General features: G+C 35.4%; 1 protein-coding gene across 2 annotated transcripts in view; it reads left to right on the plus strand.

Annotated features, from left to right (window-relative positions):
* The first annotated feature begins 16 nt into the window (after window positions 1-16).
* Window positions 17-22,616, plus strand: part of LOC133616733 (hydroxylysine kinase-like) — a 38,221-nt gene continuing 15,621 nt past the window's right edge. Inside the window, exons 1-3 of one of the 2 annotated variants that reach the window (XM_061976314.1) lie at window positions 17-32; window positions 9,048-9,355; window positions 21,721-21,863. In XM_061976314.1, coding sequence (XP_061832298.1) covers window positions 9,052-9,355; window positions 21,721-21,863 — 447 coding nt within the window. In that variant the 5' untranslated portion in view covers window positions 17-32; window positions 9,048-9,051. Of the gene's footprint in view, window positions 33-8,516; window positions 8,972-9,047; window positions 9,356-21,720; window positions 21,864-22,616 lie in introns of those variants that run through there. The other variant, XM_061976313.1, reaches the window with a different exon arrangement.

Below are 22,616 nucleotides of genomic sequence, written 5' to 3' on the forward strand. Positions count from 1 at the left end.
TCCAGATCCTGCTTGAACACAAACATACCGCGGTGAGTTGACTTTTCAATTTGTTTTTACATTTGTGTGGTTTTTTGTAGTGATGATTGCTGATTTAGCTCTTCATTGTTGGCACAACTTTGTACAAATAACATACCCTAGTAATAATAATGAATTACTCACTTTTGTAATAGTTTTGAGAAGTAAACAAAATAGCTGTCTCTTCATAATGTGTGTTTTAGACCAGGCCTGGGCAATTATTTTGACTCGAGGGGCCAAATTTAGAGAAAAAATGTGTCTGGGGGGGCCGGTATATCTGATTTTTAGGAACACTAATACAAAACCTCACAATAATGTCTGATTGAATGCTAAAACTTTATCACAGACCGCCTTAAAAAAACGGAATGGAATTTAAGGGTTTTTTTACTGAATGAGACACCCAGAATCATACTTGCCAACCTTGAGACCTCCGATTTCGGGAGGTGGGGGGAGGGGGGTGGGGTGGGCGTGGTCGGGGGTGGGGCGGGGGTGTGGTTGGGGCGGGAGCGTGGTTAAGAGGGGAGGTTTTCGGGAGAGGCGCTGAATTTCGGGAGTCTCCCGGGAAAATCCGGGAGGGTTGGCAAGTATGCCCAGAATCAGAGGTGGGTAGTAACGCGCTACATTTACGCCGTTACATAAATTGCAACTCACATCATGAAACTACTACTATATAGGCAACTCACAACAGGAAACTACTACTAGTTAGGCAACTCACAACAGGAAACTACTACTAGTTAGGCAACTCACAACATGAAACTACTACTAGTTGGGCAACACACAACATTAAACTACTACTAGTTTGGTAACTCACAACATGAAACTACCACTAGTTAGGGAACTAACAACATGAAACTACTATTAGTTGGGCAACTCACAACATGAAACCACTACTAGTTAGGCAACTCACATCATGAAACTACTACTAGTTAGGTAACTCACATCATGAAACTACTACTAGTTAGGCAACTCACATCATGAAACTACTACTAGTTAGGAAACTCACAACAGGAAACAACTACTAGTTAGGCAACACACAACATGAAACTACAACTAGTTGGGCAACACACAGCATTAAACTACTACTAGTTAGGCAAATCACAACATGAAACTACTACTAGATAGGCAACTCACAACATGAAACTACAACTAGTTAGGAAACTCACAACATGAAACTACTGCTAGTTAGGAAAATCAGGACATTAAACTACTACTAGTTAGGCCAATTACAACATGAAACTACTACTGGATAGGCAACTCACAACATGAAACTACTACTACTAGCTAGGGAACTTACAACATTAAAACTACTACTAGTTTGGCAGCTCACAACATGAAACTACCACTAGTTAGGGAACTAACAACATGAAACTACTACTAGTAGACAACTCACAACATGAAACTACTATTAGTTGGGCTACTTACAACATGAAACTACTACTAGTTAGGCAACTCACATCATGAAACTACTACTAGTTAGGTAACTCACATCATGAAACTACTACTAGTTAGGCAACTCACATCATGAAACTACTACTATATAGGCAACTCACAACAGGAAACTACTACTAGTTAGGCAACTCACAACATGAAACTACTACTAGTTGGGCAACACACAACATTAAACTACTACTAGTTTGGTAACTCACAACATGAAACTACCACTAGTTAGGGAACTAACAACATGAAACTACTACTAGTAGACAACTCACAACATGAAACTACTATTAGTTTCATTAGTTTCAGAGGAGTATATTTACAGCTAGAATTCACCAAGTCAAGTATTTCATATATATATATATATATATATATATATATATATATATATATATATATATATATATATATATATATATATATATATATATATATATATATATATATATATATATATATAAGAAATACTTGACTTTCAGTGAATTCTAGCTATATATATATATATATATATATATATATATATATATATATATATATATATATATATATTAATTTTATTATATATATGTATATATAAATAAAAGAAATACTTGAATTTCAGTGTTAATTTATTTACACATATACACGCACATAACACTCATCTACTCATTGTTGAGTTAAGGGTTGAATTGTCCATCCTTGTTCTATTCTCTGTCACTATTTTTCTAACCATGCTGAACACCCTCTCTGATGATGCATTGATGTGTGGCACGCACAAAAGTGCTTTCATCAAATGCATTAGAGTCTGGAATCTTCCATCTCTCCCTAGCATGGCCCAAAACCGGTCAATCTTTGCTTCCTGAGGAAGATCTTCAGTGCCAAGCACTTGGTAGTCCACTACTTCTTCCCGGAGGCTACCCAGGTCCAATCGCAGCTGCGGCTTGGAACTTACAAGCTGTTATGAGAGTAGCGTATGTGTGGGTGTGGCCCTTTAATAGGTGAGCATGTGAGGTGAGTGACGTCAGTGAGTGTGTGGGCGAGAGAAGAGAGGGAGCGGTAGCGTGAGTGCGGGAGGGGACTAGTTTGTTTTGTGTTGGATTGGCTGTGTGCAAGCAATCCATAAAGCAAGATTTGCAACTAATCGCCGGACTCAGGCAGGAAAGGTGCAACAAAGCGTATTTCTTCATCTTACTCGTCGTCAATGTCGCCGTGGCTGTATCTTCCTCGTTCTTCTGCTTCGTCTCCTTGTTGTGTGCGCAGTTGTGCACTGCACTCACTCTCAAAAAGCCGTACATGTTATTGATGTTATAGATGGCAGTATTGTCCTGTTTAAGAGTGTCACAACATTGCTGTTTACGGCAGACGAACTGCTTTACGGTAGACAAAAACATGACTGCTGTTGTTGTGTGTTGTTACCGCGCTGGGAGGACGTTAATGAAACTGCCTAACAATAAACCCACATAAGAAACCAAGAACTCGCCCTCCATCATTCTACAGTTATAACGTGTTTGGGCAGGCACGCTGTTTATATCGTGGGAAAGCGGACTCAGGTCCGCATGGAGCTGGAGGGGGCGTGGCCTCCAGCTCCGCCTGAATTTCGGGAGATTTTCGGGAGAAAATTTGTCCCGGGAGGTTTTCGGGAGAGGCGCTGAATTTCGGGAGTCTCCCGGGAAAATCCGGGAGGGTTGGCAAGTATGCCCAGAATCAGAGGTGGGTAGTAACGCGCTACATTTACTCCGTTACATCTACTTGAGTAACTTTTGGGATAAATTGTACTTCTAAGAGTAGTTTTAATGCAACATACTTTTACTTTTACTTAAGTATATTTATAGAGAAGGAACGCTACTTTTACTCCGCTACTTTTATCTACATTCAGCTCGCTACTCGCTACTAATTTTTATCGATCTGTTAATGCACGCTTTGTTTGTTTTGGTCTGTCTGACAGACCTTCAAAGTGCCTGCCTTACTGGTGACGTTTCACTTCGTTCCACCAATCAGATGCAGTCACTGGTGACGTTGGACCAATCAAACAGAGCCAGGCGGTCACATGACCTGACTTAAACAAGTTGAAAAACTTATTGGTGTGTTACCATTTAGTGGTCAATTGTACGGAATATGTACTGTACTGTGCAATCTACTGATAAAAGTTCCAATCAATCAATCAAAAGTGTGAAGGAAAAAAGATACTTTTTTATTTCAACCGTACATCCCGTCAAAAGCCTAAAGACTGACTGCACAGTTCCTGTCTTCACAATAAAAGTGCCGCTCCATCGCGCCTGCGCTTTCAAAACAAGAGTCTCCGAAAGCCAGCGCAAACAAGCTAGCAAGCTACAGAGTTTGCCGCCAATGTATTTCTTGTAAAGTGTATAAAAACAAATATGGAAGCTGGACAAATAAGATGCCAAAAACCAACCACTTTCATGTGGTATTAGACAGAAAGGAGGAACTTTTCTTCTCCTCCATTTGAAAACGTGGACGCTATCATCACTACTGTCTGATTACAATCAATGCAAGTCATCAGAATCAGGTAATACACCAACTTATATTCTTGTCTTCATGAAAGAAAGGAATCTATATGTGTTAAACATGCATGTATATTCATTAAAACACCTTTAACATGTAAACAAAAACAGCAAAATAAATAAATATAAATTATATACTGTATATATCAATGTATGTATATATATATGTGTGTATATATATATATATATATATATATATATATATATATATATATATATATATATATGTATGTGTGGGAAAAAAATCACAAGACTATTTCATCTCTACAGGCCTGTTTCATGAGGGGGGGTACCCTCAATCATCAGGAGATTTTAATGGGAGCATTCGCATACCATGGTTTATATAGGGCACAGAGTGGGTGGGTACAGGCTGGCCTAGGGGCGTGGTGATTGGCTCATGTGTTACCTAGGAGGTGTTTCCGTCTATGGCGGCATGCTGTTACAATTTCGCTGCGCTTGTTGAGGGATGACAGGTCTGGACGGTAAATAATAAACAGTTTCTCTTTCAAGCATAGGTTGCATCTTTTATTACCACTATTGTAAGGTGTGCTGGATGCAAGAATTTGCCATGTTATTGAATATTCAACATTATTGTCTTTGAGGTCCCAAATGTGTTTGCTGAGTTCTGTGGTATTTCGCAGGTTTTTGTTCCTGAAAGAAGCCTTGTGATTGTTCCATCTGGTTTTGAATTCTCCCTCGGTTAATCCTACATGTGTCGGATGTGTTAATGTCCTTGCGTATTACCTTAGATTGGTAGACAACTGATGTTTGTAAGCACCCCCCGTTGAGGGGGCAATCAGGTTTCTTTCGACAATTACATCCTTTGTTGGTTTTGGAGTCGCTCTGTCTGAGGGCCGACGGCTCATTTGCAATTGTTTTGTTGTGGTTTGAGATGATTTGTCGTATATTGTTCATGCAGCTGTAGCTCAATTTAATGTTGTTCTTGTTGAATACTTTTCTTAGGATGTTGTCTTTGGGAAAGTGTTTGTCAATCAGATTGAGGAATTTGTGTCCAATGTTCGTTGAGACGTTTTTGCTGTATGGGGGGTTGTACCAGATGATGTCGTTCCGTTTTCTGTTCTTTTTTGGCTGGTTTCCTGGCGTGGGTTCATAGGTGAGGGTGAAATTGTATCCGCTTTCATCAAGGGCTTTTTGGTACGGGGGGGGTTGCTTGGTCAAATTCAGCTTTGCTAGATGACAGCATCGATAGCCTTTTATTGATTCCGGTAGGTATTCTTTTCGTGGTGGTGGGTGGGTGGTTGCTGTCATGGTGCACGTATTGGAGTGTTGTGTTGGGTTTCGTGAATGGTTGGTAGCTGTTATTTCTCAGGTTGAAAGTGACGTCAAGAAAGTTGACGGTTTGCTTGTTGGCTTCAATCGTGATCCGTAGGCCGTTCTCTTTGAAAAGTTGGCATATGCGCTTCTTGGTATTCTCGCTGCTCCTTGGTGAGGCGCGACACACTGCCATATATATATATATATATATATATATATATATATATATATATATGATATGTGGCTGTATGTTACTCAGTACTTGAGTAGTTTTTTCACAACATACTTTTTACTTTTACTCAAGTAAATAATTGGGTGACTACTCCTTACTTTTACTTGAGTAATAAATCTCTAAAGTAACAGTACTCTTACTTGAGTACAATTTCTGGCTACTCTACCCACCTCTGCCCAGAATGTACATGAAAATAAAGAATGTGGGATTTACAATATTAACTATGGACGATAAAACACTGAATATTGACAACATATTAACGTCACACCCCCTCTCGATCGACATATTTTACAATCAAGCGAAATGCAACAAAAATGCAACAAACACAGCAAAATATGAACGCGAATGGTAAAAAAAACTCCACCTATACAATCTGATGTATCTGATACATCACTAAGCTTTAGAACTTTGTTGTGAAAATCTCCTTCCGCGTCTGTCCCTGACACCTGCATTTTCAGGCTCGCTCTGGAAACACTCTGTGGAAACGCTCCCCACCCACACTGCTTGGTGCCTCGTCTGAGCTGCTGTGACTTAGATGATCATAGTAACTAATTAGATGACCATAGTAACTAATTAGATTACAATAGTAACTAGTCCACTCGGCGGAGGAAACTCATTTCGGCCGCTTGTACCCGTGATCTTGTCCTTTCGGTCATGACCCAAAGCTCATGACCATAGGTGAGGATGGGAACGTAGATCGACCGGTAAATCGAGAGCTTTGCCTTCCGGCTCAGCTCCTTCTTCACCACAACGGATCGATACAGCGTCCGCATTACTGAAGACGCCGCACCGATCCGCCTGTCGATCTCACCATCCACTCTTCCCCCACTCGTGAACAAGACTCCGAGGTACTTGAACTCCTCCACTTGGGGCAGGGTCTCCTCCCCAACCCGGAGATGGCACTCCACCCTTTTCCGGGAAAGAACCATGGACTCGGACTTGGAGGTGCTGATTAGTAACTAGTAACATAGTAACTAGTATATCATGCAAAAGCCCAGATTCCAAGCATGGAAAGACTTAGTATAGTTGAAGACAGGGCCGGCCCGTGGCATAGGCCGTATAGGCAAATGCTAAGGGCGCCGTCCATCAGGGGGCGCCACGCCAGTGCCACAAATGTTGGAGAAAAAAGAAAAAAAAAGTTGGTACTATTATTTCTGAATACAAAAAATAATCCCACGTTAATTAAAATGCAAAGTAAAGCCTATACAACAGAAATATTATTTGTTACGGCACGGTGCGCCCCCTCCCTTCCCGTATCATGACTCTTTTTGGACGTCACCACATCAAAAAATCAACACAAGATGTCAAAACGGCCAAAACTGTCAGGTGCCCAGGGAAGAAATAAGAGAAAAGAAGAGGAGGAGAAACGAGAAAAAGACAAGAGGTAGCAGGTAGGTAACGTTAGCCTACATGAAATTATTTGTCTGTTACAGAATGTGATAGTAACCTGGCTTTTTAGCATTAAGCTAATGTTACATGATTCGGCAATTGCTAATCAATAAATAGCTAGTTCTGTTTTAACGTCGGGTTAATATTGTGGAGGGGGCTAAATTGTTATGGAAAATAATAATGTAACGTTAGGTAATTACAGTACTCCCACCTTACATTCCTCAGGGACATTTGTATTAGATCTTTTAAGCAGGTGTTTTTTGTTTACATTGTTATTGCCTTCTGGTTAGCTAATGTTTGCTCTGCAGGTAATAGTCACTTTTCCACCCCTTTATATATTAGGTATAGTTGTAAGCCTAGTTGTTAAAGTGCACATCATTAATGTTAATTAAGCAATATGTATGTAAAAAATATTGTATTTCATATATTCATTTTTTATTTTTTGCATTCATTTATTTATTCATATTTTTTAAAAATCTTGTTAACTATTCTGATTGTTAATTTGCTTTCTTTAAGTAAAAAAAAAAAGGTCAAAGACAAAGCTATTCGGTTTCTTGTGAGTACAGGTAAAAGCCAGTAAATTAGAATATTTTGAAAAACTTGATTTATTTCAGTAATTGCATTCAAAAGGTGTAACTTGTACATTATATTTATTCATTGCACACAGACTGATGCATTCAAATGTTTATTTCATTTCATTTTGATGATTTGAAGTGGCAACAAATGAAAATCCAAAATTCCGTGTGTCACAAAATTAGAATATTACTTAAGGCTAATACAAAAAAGGGATTTTTAGAAATGTTAGCCAACTGAAAAGTATGAAAATGAAAAATATGAGCATGTACAATACTCAATACTTGGTTGGAGCTCCTTTTGCCTCAATTACTGCGTTAATGCGGCGTGGCATGGAGTCCATGAGTTTCTGGCACTGCTCAGGTGTTATGAGAGCCCAGGTTGCTTTGATAGTGGCCTTCAACTTTTCTGCGTTTTTGGGTCTGGCATTCTGCATCTTCCTTTTCACAATACCCCACAGATTTTCTATGGGGCTAAGGTCAGGGGAGTTGGCGGGCCAATTTAGAACAGAAATACCATGGTCCGTAAACCAGGCACGGGTAGATTTTGCGCTGTGTGCAGGCGCCAAGTCCTGTTGGAACTTGAAATCTCCATCTCCATAGAGCAGGTCAGCAGCAGGAAGCATGAAGTGCTCTAAAACTTGCTGGTAGACGGCTGCGTTGACCCTGGATCTCAGGAAACAGAGTGGACCGACACCAGCAGATGACATGGCACCCCAAACCATCACCCAACCATGCAAATTTTGCATTTCCTTTGGAAATCGAGGTCCCAGAGTCTGGAGGAAGACAGGAGAGGCACAGGATCCACGTTGCCTGAAGTCTAGTGTAAAGTTTCCACCATCAGTGATGGTTTGGGGTGCCATGTCATCTGCTGGTGTCGGTCCACTCTGTTTCCTGAGATCCAGGATCAATGCAGCCGTCTACCAGCAAGTTTTAGAGCACTTCATGCTTCCTGCTGCTGACCTGCTCTATGGAGATGGAGATTTCAAGTTCCAACAGGACTTGGCGCCTGCACACAGCGCAAAATCTACCCGTGCCCGGCCCTAACCAGATTGGTTAGGGCCGGGCCTGGTTGAAGACTTACGGTCATTAGAAACATGAGTGCCCATCATAATGGCAACAGTTTCCATCTTAAAGATCTAAAAAAATGATTTGGGAATGTCCGGCGGGCCAGATTGAAAAGCTTCATTTGCCCAGGTTTGTTTTAGACTGTTGAAGTTTGATTGTTTGCACCAGAAGGAAAGAACCTCTAGGGCAGGGTTGTCCACACTCAGACATGTTTTTTCATATTTCGTAACAGCCGCTCAGTGAGTCATGTTTCTTTGACTCCAAGTACTTTGCAGTCTACGTTTACACCAGTGTGGGTGACACTGGGAGCAAAGTGGGTACGGTGTCTTGCCCAAGGACACAATGGCAGTGATCAGGCTGGCAAAAGCTGAATTCCAACCGAGAGCCCTCAAGTTTCTGCTTGCCATCAGAGCCCCAGCGCCCCAGGGGGCTCTGCTTGTGAAGAGGACGAGACTTGCCACATTCCACACGCCAAACAAGAAGTGCGTCCATAATTAGGCGCACCTGGGCTGAGTCCAGGTATTATACCCTGTCTTCTTTCTTGTGTGTTCTTGACAGCAACATGTCGGTGAAGAGCAACACTCCCAACCTCAGCCAGTCCCAGGCCGCAGAACTCGTGAAGAAACGCTACAACCTGACTGCCTCTGAAGTCCGCTTTCTGCCCGCCTGGGAAGACCAGAACCTTCACGTGGTGACTGAGGAAGGAGGGCAGTTTGTGCTGAAGATTATGAACTCCAAGGACAGTAAGAAGCCCGCCGTTGTCGAGGTGCAGACTTACGCCATGAACTTCCTGCGGGAGAAGGGACTTCCTACTCAGAATACCCTGAAAACAACCACAGGACAGGTCATGTTCCTGGAAGACATCGGTAGGACACTTACCTTTTCTTTCCATAGTCCTCTTGCACCTCAAGGCATGTAGAGCCAACCGGGGCAACCAGGACTCTACATTTGGGTCTATTGTGGGCAAGGTGTTGTGTTTGTGCCGGAGTCATGTTCCATTCTTTAAGGTCCTGGACGAATACATCCAGCCACGGACACGGACCTGTGGGCCGTGTCTACTGGGGATTAAAAACAATGATGACGTGGCCATACCAGCGCAACCGCCTGATAAGTCACTCACCACTATCTCATTGCTAAAGTATGTGAGCCTCAAAACCACAGTTCACCTGTTGTTTACCTACTAGGCAACTCACAACATGACACTACTACTAGTTAGGCAACTCACATCATGCAACTACTACTAGTTAGGCAACTCACATCATGAAACTACTACTAGTTAGGCATCTCACAACATGAAACTACTACTAGTTGGGCAACACACAGCATTAAACTACTACTAGTTAGGCAAATCACAACATGAAACTACTACAACTCACAACATGCTACTATAACTAGATAGGCAACTCACAACATGAAACTACTACTAGTTAGGCAACTCAGGACATGAAATTACTACTAGTTATGCAACTCACAGCATGGAATTACTACTAGCTAGGAAAATCAGGACATTAAACTACTACTAGTTAGGCAAATTACAACATGAAACTACTACTGGATAGGCAACTGACAACATGAAACTACTACTAGCTAGGGAACTTACAACATTAAAACTACTACTAGCTAGGAAAATCAGGACATTAAACTACTGCTAGTTAAGCAAATTACAACAAGAAACTACTACTAAATAGGCAACTCACAACATGAAACTACTACTAGTTAGGGAACTTGCAACATTAAAACTACTACTAGTTTGGCAACTCACAACATGAAACTACTACTAGTTAGGGAACTTGCAACATTAAAACTACTACTAGTTTGGCAACTCACAACATGAAACTACTACTAGTTAGGGAACTTGCAACATTAAAACTATTACTAGTTTGGCAACTCACAACATGAAACTACCACTAGTTAGGGAACTCACAACATGAAACTACTACTAGTTAGGAAAATCAGGACATTAAACTACTGCTAGTTAAGCACATTACAACAAGAAACTACTACTAGTTAGGCAACTCACATCATGAAACTACTACTAGTTAGGTAACTCACATCATGAAACTACTACTAGTTAGGCAACTCACATCATGAAACTACTACTATATAGGCAACTCACAACAGGAAACTACTACTAGTTAGGCAACTCACAACATGAACCTACTACTAGTTGGGCAACACACAACATTAAACTACTACTAGTTAGGCAAATCACAACATGAAACTACTACTAGATAGGCAACTCACAACATGAAACTACTACTAGTTAGGAAACTCAGGACATGAAATTACTACTAGTTATGCAACTCACAACACGGAATTACTACTAGTTAGTCAACACACAACATGAAACTACTACTGGTTAGGAAAATCAGGACATTAAACTACTACTAGTTAGGCAAATTACAACATGAAACTACTACTAGATAGGCAACTCACATCATGAAACTACTACTAGCTAGGGAACTTACAACATTAAAACTACTACTAGTTTGGCAACTCACAACATGAAACTACCACTAGTTAGGGAACTCACAACATGAAACTACTACTAGTTAGGAAAATCAGGCCATTAAACTACTGCTAGTTAGGCAAATTACAACAAGAAACTACTACTAGATAGGCAACTCACAACATGAAACTACTACTAGTTAGGGAACTTACAACATTAAAACTACTACTAGTTTGGCAACTCACAACATGAAACTACCACTAGTTAGGGAACTAACAACATGAAACTACTACTAGTAGGCAACTCACAACATGAAACTACTATTAGTTGGGCAACTTACAACATGAAACTACTACTAGTTAGGCAACTCACATCATGAAACTACTACTAGTTAGGTAACTCACATCATGAAACTACTACTAGTTAGGCAACTCACATCATGAAACTACTACTATATAGGCAACTCACAACAGGAAACTACTACTAGTTAGGCAACTCACAACATGAAACTACTACTAGTTGGGCAACACACAGCATTAAACTACTACTAGTTAGGCAAATCCCAACATGAAACTACTACTAGTTATGCAACTCACAACATGGAATTACTACTAGTTAGTCAACACACAAAATGAAACTACTACTAGTTAGGAAAATCAGGACATTAATCTACTACTAGTTAGGCAAATTACAACATGAAGCTCCTACTAGATAGGCAACTCACAACATGAAACTACTACTAGCTAGGGAACTTACAACATTAAAACTACTACTAGTTTGGCAACTCACAACAAGAAACTACCACTAGTTAGGGAACTCACAACATGAAACTACTACTAGTTAGGAAAATCAGGACATTAAACTACTGCTAGTTAGGCAAATTACAACAAGAAACTATTTCTAGATCGGCAACTTACAACATGAAACTACTACTAGTTAGGGAACTTACAACATTAAAACTACTACTAGTTTGGCAACTCACAACATGAAACTACCATTTAGGGAACTAACAACATGAAACTACTACTAGTAGACAACTCACAACATGAAACTACTATTAGTTGGGCAACTTACAACATGAAACTACTACTAGTTAGGCAACTCACATCATGAAATTACTACTAGTTAGGTAACTCACATCATGAAACTACTACTAGTTAGGCAACTCACATCATGAAACTACTACTATATAGGCAACTCACAACAGAAAACTACTACTAGTTAGGCAACTCACAACATGAAACTACTACTAGTTGGGCAACACACAGCATTAAACTACTGCTAGTTAGGCAAATCACAACATGAAACTACTACTAGATAGGCAACTCACAACGTGCAACTATAACTAGATAGGCAACTCACAACATGAAACTACTACTAGTTAGGCAACTCAGGACATGAAATTACTACTAGTTATGCAACTAGCAACATGGAATTACTACTAGTTAGGAAAATCAGGACATTAAACTACTACTGGATAGGCAACTCACAACATGAAACTACTACTAGCTAGGGAACTTACAACATTAAAACTACTACTAGTTTGGCAACTCACAACATGAAACTACTACTAGTTGGGCAACACACAGCATTAAACTACTACTAGTTAGGCAAATCACAACATGAAACTACTACTAATTGGGCAACACACAGCATTAAACTACTACTAGTTAGGCAAATCACGACATGAAACTACTACAACTCACAACATGCTACTATAACTAGATAGGCAACTCACAACATGAAACTACTACTAGTTAGGCAACTCAGGACATGAAATTACTACTAGTTATGCAACTCACAGCATGGAATTACTACTAGTTAGGAAAATCAGGACATTAAACTACTACTAGTTAGGCAAATTACAACATGAAACTACTACTGGATAGGCAACTCACAACATGAAACTACTACTAGCTAGGGAACTTACAACATTAAAACTACTACTAGCTAGGAAAATCAGGACATTAAACTACTGCTAGTTAAGCAAATTACAACAAGAAACTACTACTAAATAGGCAACTCACAACATGAAACTACTACTAGTTAGGGAACTTGCAACATTAAAACTACTACTAGTTTGGCAACTCACAACATGAAACTACTACTAGTTAGGGAACTTGCAACATTAAAACTACTACTAGTTTGGCAACTCACAACATGAAACTACCACTAGTTAGGGAACTCACAACATGAAACTACTACTAGTTAGGAAAATCAGGACATTAAACTACTGCTAGTTAAGCAAATTACAACAAGAAACTACTACTAGTTAGGCAACTCACATGATGAAACTACTACTAGTTAGGTAACTCACATCATGAAAATACTACTAGTTAGGCAACTCACATCATGAAACTACTACTATATAGGCAACTCACAACAGGAAACTACTACTAGTTAGGCAACTCACAACATGAAACTACTACTAGTTGGGCAACACACAACATTAAACTACTACTAGTTAGGCAAATCACAACATGAAACTACTACTAGATAGGCAACTCACAACATGAAACTACTACTAGTTAGGAAACTCAGGACATGAAATTACTACTAGTTATGCAACTCACAACATGGAATTACTACTAGTTAGTCAACACACAACATGAAACTACTACTGGTTAGGAAAATCAGGACATTAAACTACTACTAGTTAGGCAAATTACAACATGAAACTACTACTAGATAGGCAACTCACATCATGAAACTACTACTAGCTAGGGAACTTACAACATTAAAACTACTACTAGTTTGGCAACTCACAACATGAAACTACCACTAGTTAGGGAACTCACAACATGAAACTACTACTAGTTAGGAAAATCAGGACATTAAACTACTGCTAGTTAGGCAAATTACAACAAGAAACTACTACTAGATAGGCAACTCACAACATGAAACTACTACTAGTTAGGGAACTTACAACATTAAAACTACTACTAGTTTGGCAACTCACAACATGAAACTACCACTAGTTAGGGAACTAACAACATGAAACTACTACTAGTAGGCAACTCACAACATGAAACTACTATTAGTTGGGCAACTTACAACATGAAACTACTACTAGTTAGGCAACTCACATCATGAAACTACTACTAGTTAGGTAACTCACATCATGAAACTACTACTAGTTAGGCAACTCACATCATGAAACTACTACTAGTTAGGCAACTCACAACAGGAAACTACTACTAGTTAGGCAACGCACAACATGAAACTACAACTAGTTGGGCAACAAACAGCATTAAACTACTACTAGTTAGGCAAATCACAACATGAAACTACTACTAGTTAGGACACTCAGGACATTAAATTACTACTAGTTATGCAACACAAAACATGGAATTACTACTAGTTAGTCAATTCACAACATGAAACTACTACTAGTTAGGAAAATCAGGACATTAAACTACTACTAGTTAGGCAAATTACAACATGAAACTACTACTAGATAGGCAACTCACAACATGAAACTACTACTAGCTAAGGAACTTACAACATTAAAACTACTACTAGTTTGGCAACTCACAACATGAACTACCACTAGTTCGGGAACTAACAACATGAAACTACTACTAGTAGACAACTCACAACATGAAACTACTACTAGTTAGGCAACTCACATCATGAAACTACTACTAGTTAGGTAACTCACATCATGAAACCTCTACTAGTTAGGCAACTCACATCATGAAACTACTACTATATAGGCAACTCACAACAGGAAACTACTACTAGTTAGGCAACTCACAACATGAAACTACTACTAGTTGGGCAACACACAGCATTAAACTACTACTAGTTAGGAAAATCAGGACATTAAACTAATACTAGTTAGGCAAATTACAACATGAAACTACTACTAGATAAACAACTCACAACATGAAACTACTACTAGTTAGGGAACTTACAACATTAAAACTACTACTAGTTTGGCAACTCACAACATGAAACTACCACTAGTTAGGGAACTCACAACATGAAACTACTACTAGTTAGGAAAATCAGGACATTAAACTACTGCTAGTTAAGCAAATTACAACAATAAACTACTACTAGATAGGCAACTCACAACATGAAACTACTACTAGTTAGGTAACTTGCAACATTAAAACTACTACTAGTTTGGCAACTCACAACATGAAACTACCACTAGTTAGGGAACTAACAACATGAAACTACTACTAGTAGACAACTCACAACATGAAACTATTATTAGTTGGGCAACTCACAACATGAAACTACTACTAGTTAGGCAACTCACATCATGAAACTACTACTAGTTAGGTAACTCACATCATGAAACTACTACTAGTTAGGCAACTCACATCATGAAACTACTACTATATAGGCAACTCACAACAGGAAACTACTACTAGTTAGGCAACTCACAACATGAAACTACTACTAGTTGGGCAACACACAGCATTAAACTACTACTAGTTAGGAAAATCACAACATGAAACTACTACTAGTAGACAACTCACAACATGAAACTACTACTTGTTAGACAACTCGCAACATGAAACTACTACTAGTTAGGCAACTAACAACATGAATTTACTACTAGTTAAGGAACTCACAACATTAAAACTACTACTAGTTATACAACTCACAACATGAAACTACTATTAGTTAGGCAAGTCACTGTAATTACTATAAAGTGAAGTGTCACTATCATGAAGTATAGTGTGACTTTCATAACGTGTAGTGTCACTGTCATAAATTATGGTGTCACAAATATAAAGTGTAGTGTCACTATCATAGAGTGTACTGTAACTATTATGAAATGTAGTGTGACTATCATAATGTGTAGTGTAACCTTTATAAAGTGTAGTGTGAGTATCATAAAGTGTAGTGTCACCGTCATAAAGTATTTTGCGACTATCATAACGTGTAGTGCCAACATCATACAGTGTAGTGCGACTATCATAAGGTGTAGTGTCAATGTTATAAAGTATATTGCGACGATCATAAAGTGTAGTGTCAGTATCATAAAGTGTAGTGTTACTGTAATGAAGTATATTCTGACTATCATAAAGTGTAGTGTCACTATCATAATGTGTAGTGTCACTGTCATAAAGTGTCGTGTCAGTATCATAAAGTGTACTGTCACTGTCATAAAGTGTAGTGTCACTATCATGAAATGTAGTGTCACTATCATAAAGTGTGGTGTCACTGCTATAAAGTGTAGTGTCACTATTATAAAGTGAAGTGTCACTATCATGACGTGTAGTATCAGTATCATAAAGTGTAGTGTCACTATCATAAAGTGTAGTGTCACTATCATAATGTATAGTATCAGAATCGAAAAGTGTAGTGTCACTCTCATAAAGTGTAGTGTCACTATCATAATGTGTAGTGTCAGTATCATAAAGTGTAGTGTGACTATCATAAAGTGTAGTGTCAGTATCATAAAGTGTAGTGCGACTATCATAAAGTGTATTGTCACTCTCATAAAGTGTAGTGTGACTATCATAAAGTGTAGTGTCAGTATCATAAAGGTTCAAATGTTACAAATGTTAGCAAACATGTAAACAACAACAAATGTTATTTCTTGTAAAGAATGATGAATACATGAATTATGACACAAATAAACAAGTAAACAACAATAAATATTATTTTTTGTAAGGAATGATAATTACATGAATATGATACAAACAAACAAGTAAACAACATTGAATGTTATTTCTGGTAAGGTCTAATGAATACATGAATTATGATACAAACAAACAAGTAAACAACAATTAATTTTATTTCTTGTAAAGAATGATGAATGCATGATTTATGATACAAACAAACAAGTAAACAAAAATGAATGTTATATCTTGTAAGGAATGATGAATACATGAATTATGATACAAACAAACAAGTAAACAAAAATTAATGTTATATCTTGTAAGGAATGATGAATACATGAATTATGATACAAACAAACAAGTAAACAACAACAAATGTTATTTCTTGTAAGGAATGATGAATACATGAATTGCGATACAAACAAACAAGTTAAACAATTAATGGTATTTCTTGTAAGGAATGATAAATAGATGAATTATGATACAAACAAACAAGTAAACAACAATTAGTGTTATATCTTGTAAGGAATGATGAATACATTAATTATGATACACACAATAAGTAAACAACAATTAATGTTTTATCTTGTAAGGAATGATGAATACATGAATTATGATACAAACAAGTAAACAAAAATTAATGTTATATCTTGTAAGGAATGATGAATACATGAATTATGATACAAACAAACAAGTAAACAACAACAAATGTTATTTCTTGTAAGGAATGATGAATACATGAATTATGATACAAACAAACAAGTAAACAACAATTAATTGTATTTCTTGTAAAGAATGATGAATGCATGATTTATGATACAAACAAACAAGTAAACAAAAAATTAATGTTATATCTTGTAAGGAATGATGAATACATGAATTATGATACAAACAAACAAGTAAACAACAACAAATGTTATTTCTTGTAAGGAATGATGAATACATGAATTGTGATACAAACAAACAAGTTAAACAATTAATGGTATTTCTTGTAAGGAATGATGAATACATGAATTATGATACAAACAAACAAGTAAACAACAATTAATTTTATTTCTTGTAAAGAATGATGAATGCATGATTTATGATACAAACAAACAAGTAAACAAAAATGAATGTTATATCTTGTAAGGAATGATGAATACATGAATTATGATACAAACAAACAAGTAAACAAAAATTAATGTTATATCTTGTAAGGAATGATGAATACATGAATTATGATACAAACAAACAAGTAAACAACAACAAATGTTATTTCTTGTAAGGAATGATGAATACATGAATTGCGATACAAACAAACAAGTTAAACAATTAATGGTATTTCTTGTAGGGAATGATGAATACATGAATTATGATACAAACAAACAAGTAAACAACAATTAATTTTATTTCTTGTAAAGAATGATGAATGCATGATTTATGATACAAACAAACAAGTAAACAAAAATGAATGTTATATCTTGTAAGGAATGATGAATACATGAATTATGATACAAACAAACAAGTAAACAAAAATTAATGTTATATCTTGTAAGGAATGATGAATACATGAATTATGATACAAACAAACAAGTAAACAACAACAAATGTTATTTCTTGTAAGGAATGATGAATACATGAATTGCGATACAAACAAACAAGTTAAACAATTAATGGTATTTCTTGTAAGGAATGATGAATAGATGAATTATGATACAAACAAACAAGTAAACAACAATTAGTGTTATATCTTGTAAGGAATGATGAATACATTAATTATGATACACACAATAAGTAAACAACAATTAATGTTTTATCTTGTAAGGAATGATGAATACATGAATTATGATACAAACAAGTAAACAAAAATTAATGTTATATCTTGTAAGGAATGATGAATACATGAATTATGATACAAACAAACAAGTAAACAACAACAAATGTTATTTCTTGTAAGGAATGATGAATACATGAATTATGATACAAACAAACAAGTAAACAACAATTAATTGTATTTCTTGTAAAGAATGATGAATGCATGATTTATGATACAAACAAACAAGTAAACAAAAAATTAATGTTATATCTTGTAAGGAATGATGAATACATGAATTATGATACAAACAAACAAGTAAACAACAACAAATGTTATTTCTTGTAAGGAATGATGAATACATGAATTGTGATACAAACAAACAAGTTAAACAATTAATGGTATTTCTTGTAAGGAATGATGAATACATGAATTATGATACAAACAAACAAGTAAACAACAACAAATGTTATTTCTTGTAAGGAACGATGAATACATTAATTGCGATACAAACAAACATGTTAAACAATTAATGTTATTTCTTGTAAGGAATGATGAATACATGAATTATGATACAAACAAACAAGTAAACAACAATTAGTGTTATATCTTGTAAGGAATGATGAATACATGAATTATGATACAAACAAACAAGTAAACAACAATTAGTGTTATATCTTGTAAGGAATGATGAATACATGAATTATGATACACACAATAAGTAAACAACAATTAATGTTTTATCTTGTAAGGAATGATGAATACATGAATTATGATACAAACAAGTAAACAAAAATTCATCTTATTTCTTGTAGGGAATGATGAATACATGAACTATGATACAAACAAACAAGTAAACAACAAATAATAGTATTTCTTGTAAGGAATGATGAATACATGAATTATGATACAAACAAACAAGTAAACAACAATTAATTGTATTTCTTGTAAAGAATGATGAATGCATGATTTATGATACAAACAAACAAGTAAACAAAAATTAATGTTATATCTTGTAAGGAATGATGAATACATGAATTATGATACAAACAAACAAGTCAACAACAACAAATGTTATTTCTTGTAAGGAATGATGAATACATGAATTGCGATACAAACAAACAAGTTAAACAATTAATGGTATTTCTTGTAAGGAATGATGAATACATGAATTATGATACAAACAAACAAGTAAACAACAATTAGTGTTATATCTTGTAAGGAATGATGAATACATTAATTATGATACACACAATAAGTAAACAACAATTAATGTTTTATCTTGTAAGGAATGATGAATACATGAATTATGATACACACAATAAGTAAACAACAATTAATGTTTTATCTTGTAAGGAATGATGAATACATGAATTATGATACAAACAAGTAAACAAAAAATCATGTTATTTCTTGTAGGGAATGATGAATACATGAACTATGATACAAACAAACAAGTAAACAACAAATAATAGTATTTCTTGTAAGGAATGATGAATACATGAATTATGATACAAACAAACAAGTAAACAACAACAAATGTTATTTCTTGTAAGGAATGATGAATACATGAATTGCGATACAAACAAACAAGTTAAACAATTAATGGTATTTCTTGTAAGGAATGATGAATACATGAATTATGATACAAACAAACAAGTAAACAACAAATAATGTTATATCTTGTAAGGAATGATGAATACATGAATTATGATACAAACAAACAAGTAAACAACAATTAGTGTTATATCTTGTAAGGAATGATGAATACATTAATTATGATACACACAATAAGTAAACAACAATTAATGATTTATCTTGTAAGGAATGATGAATACATGAATTATGATACAAACAAGTAAACAAAAATTCATGTTATTTCTTGTAGGGAATGATGAATACATGAACTATGATACAAACAAACAAGTAAACAACAAATAATAATATTTCTTGTAAGGAATGATGAATACATGAATTATGATACAAACAAACAAGTAAACAACAATTAATGTTATATCTTGTAAGGAATGATGAATACATTAATTATGATACACACAATAAGTAAACAACAATTAATGTGTTATCTTGTAAGGAATGATGAATACATGAATTATGATACAAACAAGTAAACAAAAATTCATGTTATTTCTTGTAGGGAATGATGAATACATGAACTATGATACAAACAAACAAGTAAACAACAAATAATAATATTTCTTGTAAGGAATGATGAATACATGAATTATGATACAAACAAACAAGTAAACAACAACAAATGTTATTTCTTGTAAGGAATGATGAATACATGAATTGCGATACAAACAAACAAGTTAAACAATTAATGGTATTTCTTGTAAGGAATGATGAATACATGAATTATGATACAAACAAACAAGTAAACAACAAATAATGTTATATCTTGTAAGGAATGATGAATACATGAATTATGATACAAACAAACAAGTAAACAACAATTAGTGTTATATCTTGTAAGGAATGATGAATACATTAATTATGATACACACAATAAGTAAACAACAATTAATGATTTATCTTGTAAGGAATGATGAATACATGAATTATGATACAAACAAGTAAACAAAAATTCATGTTATTTCTTGTAGGGAATGATGAATACATGAACTATGATACAAACAAACAAGTAAACAACAAATAATAATATTTCTTGTAAGGAATGATGAATACATGAATTATGATACAAACAAACAAGTAAACAACAATTAATGTTATATCTTGTAAGGAATGATGAATACATTAATTATGATACACACAATAAGTAAACAACAATTAATGTGTTATCTTGTAAGGAATGATGAATACATGAATTATGATACAAACAAGTAAACAAAAATTCATGTTATTTCTTGTAGGGAATGATGAATACATGAACTATGATACAAACAAACAAGTAAACAACAAATAATGTTATTTCTTGTAAGGAATGATGAATACATGAATTATGATACAAACAAACAAGTAAACAACAATTAATGTTATATCTTGTAAGGAATGATGAATACATTAATTATGATACACACAATAAGTAAACAACAATTAATGTGTTATCTTGTAAGGAATGATGAATACATGAATTATGATACAAACAAGTAAACAAAAATTCATGTTATTTCTTGTAGGGAATGATGAATACATGAACTATGATACAAACAAACAAGTAAACAACACATAATAGTATTTCTTGTAAGGAATGATGAATACATGAATTATGACACAAGCAAACAATGCATTCACATGGTATTTGAATAAAGTGCAAGCAACACTTTAGCTGGAAATGAATTCTGTTCACATTTGAAACATTGAAGACATTTTCAATAAGAGATAGACAATGTCTACTAGTTGTTGACTAGTTGTGTTTGGCAGATTGTGGCCATGGTCTACAGAAGTTCCTGGTGCGCCTCTTGACTTATTTACCAGGGATCCAAATAGCCAAGGCTCCTTTCTCACCACAACTGCTCTATGATGTGGGCCAATCAGCAGCCAGGATGGACCTGGTCCTCAAAGAGGTAACTAACTACCTAGTTAAAGAAAATGATTGTTTACTTGTCACACTAGTAAATGTTGTTACAATGTTGGATTGTTTACTTGTCACACTAGTAAATGTTGTTACAATGTTGGATTGTTTACTTGTCACACTAGTAAATGTTGTTACAATGTTGGATTGTTTACTTGTCACACTAGTAAATGTTGTTACAATGTTGGATTGTTTACTCGTCACTCTAATACATGTTGTTACAATGTTGGATTGTTTACTTGTCACACTAATACATGTTGTTACAATGTTGGATTGTTTACTTGTCACTCTAATACATGTTGTTACAATGTTGGATTGTTTACTTGTCACACTAATACATCTTGTTACAATGTTGGATTGTTTACTTGTCACACTAGTAAATGTTGTTACAATGTTGGATTGTTTACTTGTCACACTAATACATGTTGTTACAATGTTGGATTGTTTACTTGTCACTCTAATACATCTTGTTACAATGTTGGATTGTTTACTTGTCACACTAGTAAATGTTGTTACAATGTTGGATTGTTTACTCGTCACTCTAATACATGTTGTTACAATGTTGGATTGTTTACTTGTCACACTAATACATCTTGTTACAATGTTGGATTGTTTACTTGTCACACTAGTAAATGTTGTTACAATGTTGGATTGTTTACTTGTCACACTAATACATGTTGTTACAATGTTGGATTGTTTACTTGTCACTCTAATACATCTTGTTACAATGTTGGATTGTTTACTT

The sequence above is a fragment of the Nerophis lumbriciformis genome, linkage group LG14, assembly GCF_033978685.3.
Source record: "Nerophis lumbriciformis linkage group LG14, RoL_Nlum_v2.1, whole genome shotgun sequence".
NCBI classification, from domain to species: domain Eukaryota; kingdom Metazoa; phylum Chordata; class Actinopteri; order Syngnathiformes; family Syngnathidae; genus Nerophis; species Nerophis lumbriciformis.